The following is a 21065-nucleotide window of genomic DNA, read 5'->3' as shown; positions in this document are numbered from 1 at the left end:
CAGAATTCTGTACCCTCATATATCTCCTTACTACTCGTTGTGTAATTAACTCAGATCCACAATTGTACAGCACAGGTAACAAATAACAAAATCTATTACAATCTGCCTAAGAGAGTCTTGGGTTATGGGCATGTTGGACTTTATGTAGAAAGAGTACAAAGAAACTTTAACAGGTTTTGACATCTTGATTTTAAAAGCATTTTGTATATACTGTTTATTGAGGGGATTATGCAGATAAAAGCTGCTGCTTTCATCATCTGAAATCTAAAGGTCAAGTCTTAGAAGCTTAACATTACAGTATTTTTAAAAAAAACATTAACTGAATTTAGAACTGACTTTGCCAGGGGGCTCTTGGATTTGGCACTGTGAGAGGCTTCTTGTTGAGGAACTGAAGTTAAATAAACTTTAATTAATTAATTCATTCATTCATTCATTCATTCATTCATTCAGTTTATATACAGTATTAAAATTGATTCCCAATGTTGAAACAAGATACTGGTGGAAATATAATAGTAAATTACAATTAAAGTAGGTCCACTGAATCAGTGCAGAATTAGTGAGTCAATTGCTTTGTAAGTTAAGTTAATTCAGTTAGCCTATTCTGGTTGCGACTCACTATGCATTTCGGCCAACACTTTATGTAAAACAAATGTTATTTCATAGTAAATTAGTAATGGGCGCACTTGATATTACATGGTTGACCTATACAACATCATCCTAACTTCATTTTAAAATAGAAAATACCCTAGTTTGCTATAGGTTTGAGCAGTGGAGTAGTGGGAGAAAGGATTATGTAAATTTCCTGGTTTAGTTTATTGTCTACCAAAAAATAAATCAATAAAAGGGCCACCCAAGAGCTGTTGTTTGTCTTGTTTGGGATAAGATAGAGCTGTGCATGTCTTCTTCATGAGGGTAAAGAAGCAAGATGAGGGGGCAGGGGATTTTGAATAGCTAAAATGCATTAAGTAGCCCATCTCCCCACTACATTGAAAACCTTGTAGTCTTCTGTTTTGTTTTTGTTTTTGATTAAGTACAGTATAAGACTGTTATGTGTGCCTACAGTGTAACATTCACTTTGGCCTTATTTTGTGCAACTCTGAAGTACAAAATAGCATACATAATTTTGTCAAGCTGGAAATGTTATGGCTTGTCTTGAGGCTAAATGTTTAAGACCACACTTGGTGGACCACGCTTGGTGTGGTGAAATTTGCATTGGGAGGTTTCATGATGTGTATGTAACTCACATGCTTGGACCCTAATCCCCCTTCTCTGATTAATAAAAATGGCAGAACAGTGAGCTCTGTTCAATGATAAGTTTGATCAGGATCTTTACTGTACATTTATGTTAATAGTGATAAATTTAAAATGTTTGGGGATGAAGCATGTACCTGTGGTTAGATCACTCTCTGTGTGTCTGAATTTGAGTGATACTGTTAACTCAGCTTATTTTCAAGTATAGTCATCTCCAGGTGCTTATATGATAATAGATTTTGAAAAATATTGACTGGGACAGAGTTGGCAGATGCGGTTGATAAAACGGGACTTAGTTATCTGATTTTGTGAGGCCCATAGTACATATTTAATCAGAGACATTTATTTAGCCATGATATTAATAGTATCTTATTGTGTTTGCCACTAGAGTTTTTGTCTTGTGGTATTCATAGAATTAAATCTGATTGTCCTGTAGTTCATATGGTAATCAGTTTTCAGGATGACCTTGTTGTTCAACATTTTTTCCACGAGGTAATGAGTTTAACATATCCTAGCTTGCCTTGTTATTTCTGTGATCTGTATATATAGCATGGTATACAAACGTGCAGGAGGGGAATGGGGTGGAGTATGTGTGTTCCTGCAGAAACTGTTCATTAAGATACAGTCAACCCTCGACTTACAAACGACCCTAGTTACGAACATTTCGACTTACGAACTGCTCTGACAGGAAAATATGGACTCAGTTGCGAACTTGGATTTGAGTTAAAAACAGAAAAAAAAAAGTGCGGGGAAGGCAGGGAAAGCGGGAAAATTGAACTTTCAGTTAGCAAAGAGGCTGCTTGTCTGCCTCCTCACTTGTCCAAGCGGTTAGAGAGTGGGAAGAGAGACCTGGGACTGCCCGGTATTGTCATTTTTAAATGTAAAATTTAGTTTAAAAGGTGCTTTGTTCGGGTTAAACGGTGCTTGGGTAAAAGGGAGCTCGGTTTGAGTTAAAACCAGCTTGGGTAAAAACGTGCTTATTTGCTTTAAAAGCTGCTTGTTTTGATTTAAAAGGTGCTTGGTTGAAAAGGTGCCTGTTTTGGTGTAAAAGGTGCTTGATTTAAAAAGTGTTCTTTTTAAACAGTGTTCATTCGTTACCTCCGTGGTTTCCTGCCTTTTTTTAACCCACTCCATCTTAGGTGGAGTGCTATGGGAACAAGGGGGGTAATAGAGAACGAAGAACTGAATGTGGAGAAAGAGAAAGGAAGGGAATCAAAGGAGAAAGGGGAACAGATTGAGATACTGTATGCCTGGTGGAAGAGGGGGAGAGAGGAGGAGGGGAGGAGCTAATTTTGTCTGTGTGAGAAGAGGATACAGTGGTACCTCGACTTGAGAACGTCCCTACATAAAAACGATTCGAATTAAGAATGGCTCCATTTGCAAAAAGATGCTTTGACTTGAGAACGGAGCCTCAACTTAAGAACCAAAAAAAGGGGGAAAAAACCTTTCCTGCCCTTTTTTTGACCTAAGTTCACCTTACGTCAAAAGAAGAAATAAAAAAAAAAATTCACCCCCTAGTGGTAGATACAGATTAACCGGGTTTGCATGAGTTCCTATGGAAACGAATACTTCGATTTAAGAACAGCGCCTCGAATTAAGAATGAAAAACAGCACTTCTAGTGGTAGGAATGGATTAACCAGCTTTGCATTGGTTCCTATGGGAACTAATGCTTCGACTTACAAACCACCCCTCGACCTAAGACCCCAAAACAGCTGGAACGGATTAATTGGTTTTCAGTGCATTCCTATGGGAAATGCTGATTCGAATTATGAACTTTTTGACTTATGAACGTCCTTCCGGAACGGATTAAGTTCATAAATCGAGGGTGGACTGTACAGCTCTCCATATCCTTCATCATTGTTTAGCTAAGCTGGTTGAGGCTAAAGAGAGTGACAATCCAAAATTGTCTGGGGAGAGGGCACATGTTTCACACATCCCTGGGCTGGAATAATGCAGCACACTTTTAATGCAGCAACACTCTTTTAATGGGTTTAGGAAACTGAGAGACAGAGCAAGAATGAGAGATTAATCATAACAGCTAATAACAAAAATTGTTGATGCTCACAAGATGTTGGGATTCAGCTGTCAAGTTTTCTGAATTTGAGAAGAGCCTTGAATTCATGCAACTGTGGTATGAAACAGGTATTTTCTACAATGGAGTAGATGTCTTCAAGTGACCCAGGAATGAATTTAGACATTCTGTCCCAGAGCACACTAGGCAACTACAGTTTGGAAGCAGCAAGAAAAAGGCCACGTCTGCTTTAAAACAAGGCATGCAGGAAACATACACCTGCTCTAAAGGAGAATAAGACTTCTGGAAGGTTTATGGGGTGCAACTCTTTCTTAAAACAAGGGGAATGTATCTTGGTGTTTAGAACAAATACGTGTTCTTTGCTGCTGTTTTTCTGTGCTGCCAAATGGCAGCAAGAGATGTGATGTACCACAATCTGCAAAAGAGTTGTAAGAACCTTGTAAATGGTGTACACCTGATTTGTATAACTGAGATCATTGTATAGGATCAGAGAGTAAATCAGAGGATAGGTGACTTAAAAGCTTGAGAATTCTTGCTCAAGGATTTGTTTAATCTCTTCATGATGTCACTGTGTCACCATCAGCTTGTGGCATTATCCAGCTGAAATTAAGCTCTTCTAAGTCCCCTTGAGTTCCGAATTAGAAATGTGTATCATTTTTTCCACATAAAAATGCTTAATTTGTTTGGGTTATGTCCAGTTCATATTTTGAGTACAAATAAGTTGAATAGAATCCAAAATTCATTGCAAGATGAAATGAGAATGACACAAAATAGCAAATGATGGACTATGGTGTGATTTTCCCATGATCTGTGCAGACAATATAAAAACCTAAAATCTTATCATCAGCAACAACCTGAAACAGTAATCTAGTAGTACTGTATATTAGTATCGAAGAGAGAACAAGTAGTTCTGGAGAGAACAAGTGTTTTCTTGATGGTGTAGTCATAGTCACCCAGGATTCAGGCTTTTCCAGTGAAAGTGTGGACATGAGCAGGTAGCTTCACAGAAGGCTTAAAAACACGTAACAAAATTTGTACTTTTTAAATGCATACGTGTTTTGAATGTAGTTCATATGTTCTGGGTGTAAGTTTAAAATGTTGATTTCTGTCCTGTTTCTTAGTTTAATATTTACTTTTCAAAACAAAAGTGGTCTATGCCTTTATTAAACAAATCAAATGTTTAAGAATCATGTATTTTTGATACTTCGGTGGTCTAATAATGGTATTACCCATTCATGTTTTAGAGTTTTGTACAAGGGCTACATGGGGTTTCCTCCTCTTTTCTGTTTAAATATTAACTTTCTGTAATTCAGACATACCTTCAAGCCCTAGCAATAAACAGAGTTCTACTGAGGCTGTATCCATTTTGAGATAATTCTTTTCCTCTTCGATATCAAGAAGCCTTTAGCTGGCACATACCGAAACCAGGAACTGGCATGTAGCAAAGCTTCTGTTTCCCATAGACATTTGGAAATTAGGACAAACATTCCTTCTCTTTCCTTTATTGTTGGTTTAATTAATTTTAAAAAAATCTTTAAAGTAACAAGTTGACAAGTGCATGAGTTTTAAAGTATAGCTAAAGCCACAAGGTAAAGCTCAAAGCCACAACATAAAATAGTAGTATGGTGTATAATTGACAGCTGCTGTCTTTTGAAGATATGTGCCTTGCTTATGAAAATGTTTCTTAGAAGCTATGATGTTTTAATAGCTGTGTGACTAATGAATGTGTCGGCATTATCAAACTTCTCAGATTAGATATAGATATAGATAATACACATCATAGTAGATGCTTTCCAAGCAGTTCACAGTGAAATTACACAATAAAGAATAACAACATTACGTGAAGCAATTATAAAACAGTGGTGAAAGTAAAGCAAGGAAGAGGATTTCATGTCAACAGAAACTGGAACTTGATTTTCAAAAGTTTCACCCCCTTCAGCACAGTAGGTAAAGCTACCCAATTTGGCTTTTATTGACTTGCATTATTTAATCCAGCAGCTAAAATTATCTCCAGCCTTGCCAGCCTCTGCCTGTGCGACTATACTCTGCTTTCAAGAGGCTTATGAGTTTGATACTGGATACTGAGAGTTTTTACGAAACAGAGTAAAATTTTGTTAGGCTTTCCTGTTTCCTGGCAAGGCTGTGGGCCATCCAGGTTGAAAGTTGATAACTGATGAGCCCAGTTTGATAGTCTGAAGAGCCCTTGCCTTTTTATAGTGAAATTGTATGCAGGCTATATAATTTAACCTTAAGGGCTTCTCCTGCCTGATTGTTTTTTGTGATTGATGAAGAAATCTGTGATCTCTGAAGCTTGAACAATTTTTGTGCCTTTCTGCGTTGCCTAATAAAGGCATTACCACAATATGGATTTTGATATGATACTGACCTGTTAAGATATTTTAATACTAATGGGTTTATAGTACATCAATTCAACTGTAGCATTGGTGGGAAGCATGAAAGACTGCATTCTGGCAAGGATGGTCATAGAATCCTAGAATAATGAAGTTGGAAGGAGCCTATGTATAGGGCCATTGAGTCCAACCCTCTACTCAATACAATCAAAGGATATCTGCCAGGTGATTGTTTAAATTTCTTTTGAATGCCTCTAGTGTTGGAGCACTTACCACCTCTCAAGGTAATTGTACTGTCTTTTGTGCTGCAGTGGGCACGATTAAAGCAGCAGTAGTGAAGGCTAGAGCCAAACTCCTGATAATGGGAGTGGGTATTCCAAAGCTGATAAATTCTAAATAGACCTGTTTATTATCCAAGTTCTATTCATTGCCATGGGGACGTGATGGCGCTGTGGGCTAAACCGCAGAAGCCTGTGCTGCAGGGTCAGAAGACCAAGCAGTCGTAAGATCGAATCCACGCGACGGAGTGAGCGCCCGTTGCTTGTCCCAGCTCCCGCCAACCTAGCGGTTCGAAAGCATGCAAATGCGAGTAGATAAATAGGTACCATCTCGGTGGGAAGGTAAACAGCGTTCCGTGTCTAAATCACACTGGCCATGTGACCACGGAAAGATTGTCTTCGGACAAACACTGGCTCTATGGCTTGAAGAGCGGGATGAGCGCCGCCCCCTAGAGTCGGACACGACTGGACAAAAATTGTCAAGGGGAACCTTTACCTTTACCTTATTCATTGCCATAACCTGAAGGAGTAGAATGCTTCTAAATATGAATATAGTTCTATAAAATTTCATATAAAATTTGCTTCTGTCTGTCAAATCCTGCCCCCAATTCTTTTGTCTGTCGTCACTCCTCTATACAGGCTACTGGAGAAGGACAGATCACGTTTGCAAAAAAATCTGAATTCCTTGCCTGCAGATGAAAGCTGCACATGGCCCTAGAACCATACATTGCTTATTCTGAGTATTATCTGCTTTTGTCTTAGTAGCTGAGGAACTTCATATGAACACAGATGCCATGTGTGTTTCTCAGACCAACTCAGTAGCCGGACTACTTTAACCTAGTCCCTTTAAAAACAAACATTTGGAATTTTACTGCTTCAGTGCTTTTGAAAAAGAGCAGAGAACTGAATGCAGCTCCCTCGCTATTCCTGTTCCCCTGCCAAACATTTAATGGTGAAATGTCCCTCTTTTTTTGAAAAAAAGCTGTGCGTATGAAGCTTCCCCTTGCTCAGATTATTTCTGATCAGTACTTTTGAAAATCCTTAGGGAAGTTTATAGAAATAAATCTTCCTGTCAATATACCATCCTGGTTTCATATTATTGTGTATTTTTCTCCTCAGTAAACATGCACAAGACAGCATTGGTCGCTGCAATTTCATTGTCCTGGTCTGTAGGCAGCTCTTACTCAAGTCAAAGTACACAGAAGTACTGCTAGTGTAAAACACCCAGCTTTTAATATGTGTTTTTGAGAGCCCAGGCAACAAGTTTTCTGTAGCTACAGACTATTGTGAAAGAATAAAAAAGGAGCTATTCTGACTCATGAAGATGAATATTCTCCCATGGTTCTGTTCTGCTTTGTTCTTCTAGGTGTTCCTTACTTCACTGCTGAGCCCGAAGATCTGTCTGTCATTCCTAATACCCCTTTTCATATGGTCTGTGCTGCAGCAGGCCCACCTGAGCCAGTGACAATTGTCTGGTGGATGGGCGATTCCAGAGTTGGGCTTCCTGATATCTCCCCCTCCACCTTAAATGTGTCAGGTAAGGCTTCCAGGAAGGGGTGAGGTGGTTGATGAAGAGATGATAAAAATTACACCAGTATCAATTGATGAATTAGGTGAGGTTGTGTTTCAGATGTGTTGCAAGTGTAACAAGTGAATGTAGCAATGAGTATCTGGTATTCAGTCGACGTAATCAAGTATGCAGTTATCTTTGGTGAATATCCAAGAAATGTTGAGGAATGGACTAGATATTAGCAAATACACTTTCTTAACAACAGGTGCACCATTTGTTGTGGTGGTACTATCAAGAAGGATATATTCTTGGTGATAGATTCCTCCACCCCAGCTTATCAACTGAATTGTTTGGATTGCTTCTGGAATGATAACATGTGGCTTCATATACATATATCAGTGTGCAGAAGCTAGAAGGACACAAAACAGAATAAAGGAATAATGGGAAACATGCAGGCACTGAAATGCTTGTCCACCTTTGCTGGACCTTGTTTGGATCCTAGGAATTGTAGCATACTTTGGCTTATAAGGTTTTTTGGATTTTTGGTCCATATGGTTTAGTGGTTCAGACTTAAGTCTGTAGGCTTAAAACTACAGCTATGGGTGTTCAAGACAAAACTGAAGAGTTCCATGAAGTAAAGAGCTATTTAGAGAAAACGTACCTTCAGTGGAGAAGTGTGAGTGGGTTATCCCTTACCTGGAATGGCATGAGCTTGCCTCTCACAAAAAAAGGTTTATGGGACCCAAATGTTACATAGATGATAGCAAACACGTTAGCCCAGATTGGTATATTGAAAGTGATGGCTCTATTCAGTCACTATCTAATTGTGCATACTTATTGTGTGTGGGGGGGGGGAACACCTCAACCCCTCCATTTCTAGTTTCATTGTCCTCCTCCATATAGAGGGTGATAACACTGAAGAGGAAGAGGGTCCATTATCTGTGAGGCCTCTTCCTGTGATTTGCAACTCTATAAAACCAGGACCCTAATTCACATGGGGATCTCCACTTCAGATGTGTGGCTTTGTATGTATAGGAGGAAAAAGAAACCAGAAACAAAGGGGTGGGGTTAGAGGACTCCCCTCTATCTAAGGTAAGTATAGTGATTAGATAACAAAGGAATGGGGGTAGTGTCCTTGGTAGTATCTCATATGCACATACCAAGCATACCGAATTTGTACAAAACAGTTCCCAGCATTATATATCTGTCTTCTAACCATTCTGCCCAATTTCAGCATGATTAAGACACAACCCAGGATGAGATTCTGCAGATAGAACAAGCTTGATTCTGAGACTGCATTTCCTAAGCCCTAAGCATTTGGTGATTTATTTTCTTCTTGCTTTTCTCAAACAAGGAAAACATGAATTCCTTTGGTTGGAAATCTGTTTTCCTCATATGCTGTGGAGTATTCCATTGGCTTTGCATATGGGTTCTTGTCTCTGACAGGAAAAGGAAGAATCTGAGGGTTAGCCTGAGTGTGTTACCACTTGGTCCACAGTTCCTGAGGCTTGCAAAGCCTGGAACTTGCATTATGAGAGAGAGAAAAAGCTAGTGTCGGCAAAAACTAGCATAAATATATTCAGAGAAAGTAGTAATAAACCTGGAAGGAAATGAGGTGTGGCATGAATTTCAGTGAGCCAGCTGATTTCATGTTTAAAATGTAGATTGGATCTTCAGAGTCTGTGTTTTCTGTTTTGTACCTTGAAAACATCTTGGGTGTTACCACAGTTGTTTTTGTTTTGTTTTTTTTAAATCCTAGCAATGCTTGCTCTGCTGTCAGCTAGAATATATCACTTTGAGATTTCATAACAAGATTTTGAAATATCTCTCTTTGTCATCTCTCCAGTCTTATTTTGATCCTCCACTCCTTGTCACGATCTTCATTTTCAGTAAAGATAGTACAAGCCTACTTCAGGTAGGCTTTAATAGTATACCAGATTCCTAAAGTGCAGTCTCAGCTGCTGTTTCAGACTCTGGGCTATGAAACAAACTAGAATCCAGATAAAAACATCAGAGAGCAATTTCCACAGGTACCTTTACTAAGACCTGCTTTCAGTTTTTTTTAGTAATCTGTTTTTCCCTGCATTTTTAAAAATCTTTCTCAAGTTAAATTACAAGTTATCAAAAGTAAACAAAACTGGTTTTTTTGGGGGGGAGGGGAATAGTGTATTGAAAACATTCAAAGTATCATAGGCCCTCAGAGTTTGACTTGACATCCTAGTTTTTTCTGTAGACAACAGATCTACGCTTCCTCTGAGTGGTGCGTTAATAATGCTGACTGAAGAAGATATAACTTCTTAATCTTAAAGCCAAAGGCCTCCTGGCTTATCACTTTGTATGTATTAAGGGGCAAAGTAAGCATTCCAATAAGCATTACCCTTCTTGTTGAAGTAGCCTTCAAGCCTTTTTTGCCTTGTCATAAATACCTATAAGGATTGCTAAGGCAAATGTCCATGTGTCAAGAGCCTCCTGTGTTGGTCACTTGTTGCCAGTGCTTTGTTTGGAAGAAGGCATCCAAACACATATTCAAGGCTGGCTGGAAGTCCCACTGTAGTCTTCTGCTTTTGTTTGGCTCTTTTTGTAGAGTCCTCTGGTCTGAGGATCTGGACTAAGTGAGGTGCTAGGATCCTTGTGGACTTTATTGCAGGAGCTGACCCTGTTTGTCTTATCTGTAATGGTATGTGTGTCCTTCAGTGTCCTTCATTGTCATTTTATTGTCACTCAAATGTGACTCTTGGATTCTGACCAGCTGAAACAGAGATTAGGTAATATATGTTGAAGCAACAGATTTTTAAAAGTTTTTCATAATAATAAGATTCACCCAAAGGAAGTAATGATTTTAAAAATAATTTTAGAAAAACCTAAAGATTCTTGAATTCTTCCCTTCCCTCCTAAAATGACCACTAGCATTGAAAAAAAATGGATCCTATCTCCACCCATAGCTTTTAGTATTGATAAAATATGAATTGAGGAAAAATTGTGTTGTTGGTAGGTTTTAATTTTCCTGCTTTGATTTCTTGAACCTACGAACTAGGTCTGAAAGGTATACAGTACTGTCTATCCGGGACACATACATATATCAACCATTTTGCAAAGCTTAAATAAAAAACAGTAATTGTTCAAACACTATTAGTTTGCCCTTGAAATAGCCTAGTGTGATTGGGTTCGTTAAAGATCTGAAGCAGTTCCTGCTTTTTGGCGGGAAATGACAACTGAGTCTCTTTTTGAACGTCAACAGTTTTATTCAATTTAGCACTAGGTGAACTTCTACAAGTTCAAAACAACCAATTTCAGGTAACTGTCCATATTGTGGTGACGACAACTCTGTCCCAAAACTGACAGGATTCATTGAGGGGCTGGCCTGAAATACTCTTGATCAGTGGGTTTCCTCTTCGGAGTACTCCGAACCATACAAATTGTTCCACAGCAAGGGTGTCTGGCCCAATCTCCCTCCTGTGGTGGATGATTGAAGGAAGAGTCCGGCCAGATCACCTTCTTCAAGTGACCTTGTCCCCATGGATAAACCATGACTGTCCATTTTAAGGAATGTGCCCATGTCCCTTTCCCTGTAGACTCATCCGGAGCAGGGAACAATCCTCCCATCTTTAGGCTCGGGAAGTCTTCCAACTACCCCTTCGTTCTATCATACTCAAATTCTTTCTTCCCTCCTATCTCTTTTTCCTTCTTCTTCCTTTCCCATGTCATCTGTACACTGAACTGTCTCCTCCCACTTGGTTCCCATATACAGTGGTACCTCAACTTAAGAACTAAATCCATATTGGGACTGCATTCTTAAGTCGAAACGTTCTTAAGTCGAAGCACCATTTCCCATAGGAATGCATTGAAAACCATTTAATCCGTATCTGCTGTTTTTCGTTCTTAAGTTGAGGCGCTGTTCTTAAGTCGAAGTATTCGTTCCCATAGGAACTCATGCAAAGCCAGTTAATCTGTATCTAACACTAGGGGGCGAATTTTTATTTTTATTTTTTTTTCTTTTGATGTAAGGTGAACTTAGGTCAAAAAAAGGGCAGGAAAGGTTTTTTGCCCCTTTTTTGGTTCTTAAGTTGAGGCTCCGTTCTCAAGTCGAAGCAACTTTTTGCGAATGGAGCCGTTCTTAATTCGAATTGTTTTTATGTAGGGACGTTCTCAAGTCGAGGTACCACTGTATCCTCTTCTCACACAGACAAAATTAGCTCCTCCCCTCCTCCTCTCTCCCCCTCTTCCACCAGGCATACAGTATCTCAATCTGTTCCCCTTTCTCCTTTGATTCCCTTCCTTTCTCTTTCTCCACATTCAGTTCTTCGTTCTCTATTACCCCCCTTGTTCCCATAGCACTCTTCTGCTTGGGTGTCTCTAGTTGAGGGGATGGCTCACTCTGTTTTTTTTCTCATTTTCCTCGACAGTTACTTCACACCCAGTCATTCCATTTTTGTCTGGAAATGCATATAGATGATTCGTTACTACTGAGGCTTGGTACAGTACTCTTGAGATCCGATTGTGTGACCACACATTTTAAATCGGTGGTTCTCAGTGAGTGGCATGCATACAGCTGATGGGACACAGCTGTCTAGGTGGGACACATGGTTTTGATAACTTTTACAAGGAGTTCCTTTTTTCTTAATCTCCATATCTTCCTGCAAGTATTGTGTACCATCTCTTACCTGCTATCTCTGATCTTCAATGAAATTAGTGGTAACTCTGGCTGTTCATTGTTTTTCCTAATGCCTTATCCTCCCTGCTACCTACTAGCTTGCCATAAATGATAAATATAATAACAGTGTCTGTAGATATATAAATGTTCTTCATGCAGAAGGGAAGTTTTATTTTATACTGTATACAGTGGACCCTCTACTTACAGAATTAATCTGTATTAGAATGGTGGCTGCAGGTCGAAAAGTCTGTAGGTCGAGTTTCCATTGACCTACAATGCATTGAAAACTGATTAATCCTGTAACCGGCTGTTTTTGTTCCATTTTTATTCCATTTTGGTTTTTTCCTGGTCTGTAGGTCGATTCTCCGGCTGCAAGTCAAACCTAAATTTTGCGGCCAGAGAAGTCTGTAACTCAAAAAGTCTGTAAGTCGAGCCGTCTGTAAGTCAAGGGTCCACTGTATTATGGTGGAAATCGAATTCTTTGACAGACAAATAGTGGGACAAGATATGAAAAATTGAGAACAAATAATTCTGTTAAAGCTCAGTTAAAGAATATCAGCTTTTCATTTATTGTTGCTTTTGCATTCAGTGAAGCCTGTGGCTTTGGGAAGGTCATGGGTATATTTCACAAGCAGCTAGAGATCCTGGAACCCCATTTTTGCAAGCATTGTGGAAACGTAATACTAATGGATTGTACACAAGCCTTGACTTGAGCGCAGTAAACAATAGGGGCAGTCCACCAAGGACAGCTGGGAGAGCACAACAATGAAAGAGCTAAGAGCTGAACACTTTGGCTTCTTATATCACAAAGCCCCTTCTCTGCTTGCCTCCCCTCTCATATTGTCTAGAATGAGCCTTGCCACAAACTCCTCTATGCTACATTCTTCCGTTTTTATAAAAAGAAAACCTATTGACATGTTAATTACACTCACGTCCGCCTGATTTTGATCTGTTTCCAGTTCAGCCCCCAAAGTTGCATATACACTATAGAGTCTGAGCTCGGTGTTGAAACATAATTGAAATTCTTGAAGTGGAACTAGGAGATTATGCTGCAGGGTTTTTGTGCTGCTTTCTTTTCCTTAAAAATAAAAATAAAAATCCTTTTCCTCCTTTTCTTTTTTTTGGCTCATCCCCAGGTATTAATCAAAGCACAGTTTTCTCCTGTGAAGCCCATAATATCAGAGGACTGTCTTCATCTCGGACAGCCACTGTGCAAATTAAAGGTAAGACAGAGTTTTCCCTTCCTTTTCAGAGAAGGAAGCGCATGGAGGAAGGAGAGTGGCACATGGACTGGGTGGGAGGCACACGGGGAAAACAGGAAGAGCTGAATTAAAATAGCTTCTGTTTTTCTTTGTCCCACCCCCACCCCCCCAACTTCTGAGCTGTTTTCCAACAGTGCCTGCTCCATGCTCTCAGCAGATGAAATAATCTACTGTGCTCACTGTTTGGTATGCAAGCCCATTCCCCTGCAGTGACATTTGTGATCAAAAACAATTCGCAAGTAGTCCAAGAAGGGAATGTGACACAAGATAACAGATTTTCCTTGAAAAGTTTGAACTTTATTTGGAAAGAAGGTGGGCCACAGTGTAACCTGCAGTAGGTAAATGGGCAAATCTTTTTTTTGGCAGGCACAGAATGGTAGTTTTGCAGCCAAGAAAGTCTTACCCAGACCTTTTGCTTTAATACACTGACATTTCAGTAGTTGCTAAAATCAAGAGGAAGCCAATCACCACTGGAAGCAAGCCTGTTCGGTATATAATATTATGATTGTGTGGATTCCTTCGCTTTGCAGCACCAACACTCTCATTTCAAGCATGTGATTTTTAACCCTTTTAATAATTTTGGTTCCTTCCACAATTGCTGCTGTCATATTGTTTCCTTGCTTTCAAGAAACAGAAGCAATTGCTAGCCAGGAAAAATTCACACCTTTTCTTCTGTTTAGGAAATATCTGGAGATGAATTTTGATTGAGTTGTTTGTTTGTTTTTTAGCAAAGTACAATGACTGCATTGCAAAATAATGATGAGTTCCTCAGTTGACAATCTCAAAGGGTTTCTGTGAGAGGCCTCTTTCTATCTGTTTCCAGAATTTGGGCTCATTGATGGCAGCCTGTCCCAGAAATTTCCAATTATCAATGTAATAAGCCTTCTTTTCCCTCTAAGGAAGGCTTTATATTCCCTCCAAAGATGTTGCAGGAGAGTTGTGGCTTCATCAGTGCCAATCCATTTTGTCAATCTTGTTGCTCTGCTCAGCTCTTTATGGGGGAGAATTATGTGGAGAAGCAGTTAAGCCAAAATTGGAAATTTTGCAGAATTAATTCATGAGGCTGATACTGGGGCTCCCTACAGAAATTCCTTCAGCCCATCTCAGAGCTGAGTTAGGGCTTCCCTCAATTGCCGTTAAAACTGACCTGGCCTACTTTAGATACTGGCACAGACTGAACAACCTAGTGGACCTCTCCTTGACAAAGTGCTGCTGGCTAGAACAACTACAGTTTGGTGGATGGGCCCAATAGTGCTATCAAAAACTAAAATCCTATAACCTCCCACTGGGAAAATTCCTCAGTCTAGGCCCCTGGGACCTTAGAAACTGGATTCTCGACTTTGACACCAGTCAGGACAGGGCTGTTATTGTCTGGTCCCGTTTTTCCACCTGATACCCTCATCTTCAGTCGAATCACACAAAACCGAGTTACCTTGAGTCATTGATTTTTCCTCAGATCTGCAGAGCGTTCACAGAACAGATTTGGGCAGATGACTACAGCATATCTTGAAAGGAGATATAAAAGAATCCCAGCGGAGGAGCGGAAATGTGCCTATGGCTGCAGTCAGATTGAGGACCTAACTCACTACAGTGGTGCCTCAATTTACAACCTAAATCTGTTCCAGTAGATGGGCGTAACTCGAAATGGTTGTAAGTTGAAGCACCATTTCCCATAGGGATACATTGAAACCCCATTAATTTGTTCAGGCCAGAAAAAAATAATAATAACATAAAAATAAAACACTGCAAGCCCCATAGGAACGCGCTGGGGCCGAAAAACAAACACACCAAAACAAAAACACAAAAGACAGCCAGCCCCAGCGGAACGCCATGGGGCTGGGGGAAAAAGCACAACCTCCCCAGCCAGACTGAACGCGATGAGGCTGGGGGAAAAAACACACCAAAACACAAAAAGCATCACAGCACAGAAACATAAACCACCCCCCAAACCCAAACCCAACCTGCAAAACAAAGTAAAAGTACTTACTCAGGAGCAGAAAGCAGCTCCAGGCAGTCCGAAGCTTCCTCCGATCACACTCACTCTAACCATTGGGGCGAAAGAGCTACAAAGAAGCAGCCTCTTCGCCTACCAACAGTTAGCAAATTTGAATTCCCCGCCTTTTCCCCCTGCCTTCTTCCTGTAGCAAGTCGAAGCAAAATTTTGCAGCCAGAGCTGGTCGCAACTCGAAATGGTCGTAAATCCGGATGTTCATAAGTTGAGGCACCACTGTACTTATTACTCTGTCCTCTCTATGAAAATCCCAGAGAAAGATTTCTGTCTCCCATTATTCAGCTGTATCCTAACTGTACTTCAATGGAAATAATAGACTACTCACTGATACCCAGCTGTATGTTACGTACTTTGTTGCACAATTTGCTCTGGCAGCTAAGAAGTTGAAGCTTTGATTTGTTAAGGTTCATAATGTTACATAAATATCGAATATAGTGACTTTGATATTAAACACTATGCCACCATTCTCAGAACGGGTTTATTGACCTCTGAGGCATGCTTTTGTTTTAACAGTTTTTATGTAAGTCTGCCTTTGCAAAGGCCTGTGGCCAGAAGAGAGGGACATGGTGGTGCTGCAGGTTACACTGCAGGAGCCTCTGTGCTGCAAGGTCGGAAGACCGGTAGTCGTAAGATCAAATCCACGCGAGGGAGTGAGCTCCCGTCGCTTGTCCCAGCTCCTGCCAACCTAGCAGTTTGAAAGCATGCAAATGCGAGTAGATAAATAGGGACCACCATGGTGGGAAGGTAATGGCGTTCCTTGTCTAGTCGCGCTGGCCACGTAACCATGGAAACTGTCTTCGGACAAACACTGGCTCTACAGCTTGAAAACGGGGATGAGCACTGTCCCCTAGAGTTGGACACGACTGGACTAAAATGTCAAAGGGAACCTTTACCTTTACCTATGGCCAGAAACCGTAAAGGTACAATGTGTGTGAGTTCCTCAGTTGTGCTGGATTTTCATATATCTGAAGGGTAGTTCCCCTTTTTTTATTGTTATTTTAAAAAGGCCCATGTTTGCAGCCACAGATATATTCTATAGAAACTGTTGCTAATTGCAGAATTTTGCACCTTGAGAATCTCAGCTGCCAGTATGTATCCAGTGTTCAGAGCAACCTTAGGATATAAAGGATGCTTTCTTCTTAATCTTGAATGGGGCTGGTAATAATACCCTATTTTGTTACTGGGTAATAATACTCTCTTGAGTTTTGTTATCAGTGAATATGGCCAGGATAGCTTAAGTAAAATAGTATATGGGAAAAGGGATTCACACATTTTTTTCTTTGATCATTCTTTTTACTTTGAATTATTTCCATGTGTTTCATTGTGACATACACATATGATGCAGACTGGAGGAGGAGGGAGCCAGCATTTGCGCTTGCTCAGGATTCTCAAGCTGATTTGCAACAGCAGTAGTTCCCTCCGCAGAATACCTCTGTGGACCTGCCTGTCATTTGTGCTGCTGACCCAGACTGTTGCAATGGCTTGTTGCATTTGGATTGCAGCAGGTGCTATGTTGTCTGTCTTCAGTGAAGAAATATATACAGCAGGCATAGTCATGAACCACTTGGAGATCAAACAGAAGGTTAAAACTGCAAGGCAAGATGGGCAGGAGGTTGAGGCTGCAGAGTTACTGGTATGGGTTTCTCAGGCTGGTGGATCCAGCCCAGAAGGAAGAACTTTGTAGGAGCCTGCTATCTATCCATTGGTTGGGGATGTCAGCTATAAATGCCACCCAAAGTAGATTATCTGTCTAGATGGGCAGGGTATAAATCTAATAAAATAAATAAAATAAATAAACGTGTTCAGGCCAGTAAAGCAACCTGGAAGGCATTTTTGTCCTAGGAAGTCTATCTAAACTAGTTGGCTGAAGGCCCAAAGCTATTGTGGGGTAGGTACTTGTGTTAGAAACTGACTACTGGAGACTTCGGTTTGACCAATGACATAAGCTCCCTGTTTATGGTTATTTCCATGTGCTTGCCAGGTGAGGAGTGGGAGATAGTTTCAAGAGTCAATGACAGCATGAATGGAAGTTCTGAGCCAAGAATGGGGGCAGGAGATGACAGGAGCAGTGAAGGGGTGGATTGGAAAGAACATATGGAGTGAGAAGATTGGGAGTAAATTAGAGGAGAATGAGCCAGAGAAGTAGAAGAGAAAGGCAACAAGCCTGAAATGACAGCAATGGGAAAGGCAACAAGCCAAGGACAAAACTGCATAGTGCTTAAAATAGCATCAAAATGTAGACGAAAATGTTGTGGCACCTTAAAGACTAACTGCTGTATTTTAATGTGAGCTTTTGTGGACAAGTCCATTTCTTCAGACACCATGAAAGCTCACATTAAAATATAGCAGGTTTGTTTATTTCTTCGTTTGATTGTTTTGGCCTGATATGCTAAAACTAACATGGCTAAATATAAATCAAAATGTAATTTTTTTCCATGTGTAAATTCACCATGTTCAGTGTAGGAAAGTAGCAACCAAAATAATTATAAAACCTCTATACACATATAGTCCTGGCATGGTGATCATGTGCAGTTCTTATCTTCTTTCCTGCCCCCATAAATTCACATAAATTCACACATTTTCCTTGATTTTACTTTGAATTATTTGCATGTGTTTCATTGTGCGATATATTTGCGATATATTCAAGCTGTGACATCATGTTTTTAAATCTCTCCTGCCTTCATACATCAGGTTTATGAAGTACTCTCCTTTAGTTAAATAAGTATGACTATGAAAAGGTAAAAGTCAAAGTGACTACACAATAAAGGACAGGAGAAAGCTTCCCCAGTTTCTCTGTTTTTAATCCGTAATCTGTGTGTGGGGGGGAAACTGGCTTTGATTCTTTTCACCAAGTTTGCCCAGGTTAAAAAAAACAGTATTGCAGCCAGATGGGGTCCTGAATCTGCCATGGAGAGCAGATCTCAGGAGCTCCTATGGCATAAGGAGCCTCATAAAAGTCTTTTTTGTCTTGCATTATCTGCATGAAACCTCAGGAAGATGCTGTTCAGAATTTTGGAGTGTTGTGTCACCAGTATGGAGGTAATACCAAACACTCTAATCATGTTTTTAAAAGGCATATAGGGCATTGAAGAACAGGAACAGTCTTTCTAGGCCTGACATCATGTGCCTAGAACAGTTCATTCTGTGCATTTAGCATTGATGTATGAAGAAGAAATGCTCGTGCAAGGGGATTTCTCTTTATACAGGTTCATAGATCTTACATTCCAGGTTCCTATGCAGTGTTTTTCATTGCAGCATAGGACTTTCCTTTCACTTCCATGCACGTCCGCAGCTGAGCGTCCTTTCAGCTTTGGCCCAACCACTTCATTAGCCCTGGAGCTACTTGTACTTGTCCTCCGCTCTTCCTCAGTATCATGTTGGATGCCTTCCAACCTGAGGGGCTCATCTTCCAGCGTCATGTCTTTTAGCCTTTTGTTTCTGTCCATGGAGTTTTCTTGGCAAAGATACTGGAGTGGCTTGCCAGTTCCTGCTCCAGGTGGATCACGTTTAGTCAGAACTCTCCCCTATGACCTGTCCGTCTTGAGTGTCCCTGCATGGCGCATAGCCCATAGCTTCTTTGAATTACTCAAGCCCCTTCGCCAAGACAAAGCAGCAATTCGTGAAGGAGGACAGATGCTGTAGACCCCTGTAATGCTTAACTATGGTTTAGATATCATTTTCACATGGATTAGAGGAAAGTGTAGATTTTTAAGTATATATTTACTTACTATGTTTATATAATTATCCAGTACACAACTTTGCTAGTCTGGTACTCTGGGAGATCAGCCGTGAACCTCTCAGAGACAGACGCTTTGAGTCTGTCCAGTCCTGGAGACCCTTGATCTCTGCAGCAGAAGAGCAGTGTGAGGAAGCCACTTAAGTGCACCTAATGTTGGACCAGCTCTGGGGTCCATTTTTGAAGACTCATGTCCCTTAGGGCGGGATTTGCATTACACACTCCATGAGAGGTGACCCTAAAAATCATTTTGTTTTGGAAAAAAACCCACATTTTTTCCCCTGCAACAAGTTGTTTGCAGGGAGCTTGAGAATGTGGAAGGAAGGGAATAGAATACAGTGGTGCCTCGCTTAACGATGTTAATTGGTTCCATAAAAAAATCGTTATGTGAAAACATCGTTAAGTGAAACACCATTTCCCATAGGAATGCATTGAAAACCGGTTAATCCGTTCCAATTGGAACAGATTAATGCTTGCAATCATTAGCCCACCTCCTGAAACCTATGCAAACTTAATTTTTAAAATGCTTGCGATCGGTAGCCCACCTCCTGAACCCTATGCAACCTTAATTTCTCTCTCATTGAAAAGCATTGGACTGTCCAGTGCTTTTGAAGTCCTTTCTGATGTCCGTTTTCGCTCATTTTTAAGTGTCTTACAATGTTTGGAACCTGTTTTAAATGCTTGCAATCGTTAGCCCACCTCCTGAACCCTATGCAACCTTAATTTGGTGTTGTTCTGAGTCGTCGTTAATTTTTGGTGATTTTTTGTTTTCTCCATTGAAAGCCTTTGAACGGACCATTCAAAGGCTTTCAATGGAGAATTTTAAAAATCACCAAAAATTAACAACAACTCAGAACAACACCAAATTAAGGTTGCATATGGTTCAGGAGGTGGGCTAACGATTGCAAGCATTTAAAACAGGTTTCTAACAGTTTAAGACACTTTTACAGGAGCGAAAAAGGGACATCGTTAAGTGAAATTCCCCCATAGAGAACATTGTTAAACGATGGGGGAAATTCCTCAAAGAAACCCATCGCTGTGTGAATTCATCGTTGTATGAGGCAATCGTTGTGCGAGGCACCACTGTATTTTGGTTTTGTGCTAAAACAGCAGGATGTGCAACATGTGGTCCTCCAGATTTTGTTGGGCTGGATTCCCATCAGTCGTAACTAGTATAGGCAACTGCGAGGGATTATAGGAACTGCAGTTCAACACCAGTGACTAGCCACAGGTTGCCTACTTCTAATTTAAACACTGGTATAACTTCATGTGTATGTATATGCACCACACTGAATTGCAGTATGCTGAAACATAAGGATGACAAGATTGATCAATAAGTATGAAATATTCAGACTTCATGTTTCTGCTTGGACATTTCTACTCTAAAATTAGAATGAACTTTTCTGGATTCATTTAGATTTGTTTGCTTGTTTTTGTTTGATGGAAAAGCATATATTCTTCCAGTGTTTGAATCCAACATATCAGTTCCCCGCTAAAAGAGCGATGTTACCATGACATGACAGCACCGCCAGAGCTCTGAAAAAGGGCATGTTGTTCAAAGAATATAAGACACTTCAGACTTACATCTCAGATGCTACAACAGAATGTTTTTTTAAATGTGTGTAACAAATGTTCTGTGCTTTCTACGTCTGTTTAGCCACCAAAGAGTGAGTAAAGAGAGCATGTTCCTCAATGTTAATGGGAATTCATAATGTCATGAGCAAATCACCTCTGTTCATCCAAAGCTTGATAAGCATCTCACAGGGATCTTATCCAAATTCCCAGACTGTAATGTCTGCATATTTGTATATAAATGTCTGCTGTGTTCTGCATATACTAAACAGTTTCCATCCTTCTGTTTCAGCTATCCCGTTTCCACCTCTCAATGTGACAGTAACTCGTATCACCAGCAACAATGCCAGCATCACATGGCTACCAGGATTTGATGGCCTTTCCCCACTTCATTCATGTACAGTTCAGGT

At 40.3% G+C, this 21065-nt stretch overlaps 1 protein-coding gene across 6 annotated transcripts in view; it reads left to right on the top strand.

The window, feature by feature from the left end:
* Positions 1 to 21065, top strand: part of TYRO3 (TYRO3 protein tyrosine kinase) — an 84425-nt gene that overhangs the window by 24597 nt on the left and 38763 nt on the right. For 4 of the 6 annotated variants that reach the window (XM_020793740.3, XM_020793741.3, XM_020793739.3 and 1 more), the window contains 3 exons: positions 7280 to 7450; positions 13211 to 13297; positions 20948 to 21063. In XM_020793740.3, the coding sequence (XP_020649399.2) occupies positions 7280 to 7450; positions 13211 to 13297; positions 20948 to 21063 (374 nt within the window). The remainder of the gene's footprint in view (positions 1 to 7279; positions 7451 to 13210; positions 13298 to 20947; positions 21064 to 21065) is intronic. The other 2 variants (XM_078391366.1, XM_072986241.2) reach the window with 1 other exon arrangement.

The sequence above is a fragment of the Pogona vitticeps genome, chromosome 1 (genome assembly GCF_051106095.1).
Source record: "Pogona vitticeps strain Pit_001003342236 chromosome 1, PviZW2.1, whole genome shotgun sequence".
In the NCBI taxonomy this organism is placed as follows: domain Eukaryota; kingdom Metazoa; phylum Chordata; class Lepidosauria; order Squamata; family Agamidae; genus Pogona; species Pogona vitticeps.
The sequence above is the reverse complement of the archived record's forward strand: the minus strand, read 5'-3'. Positions and strand labels throughout refer to the sequence as shown.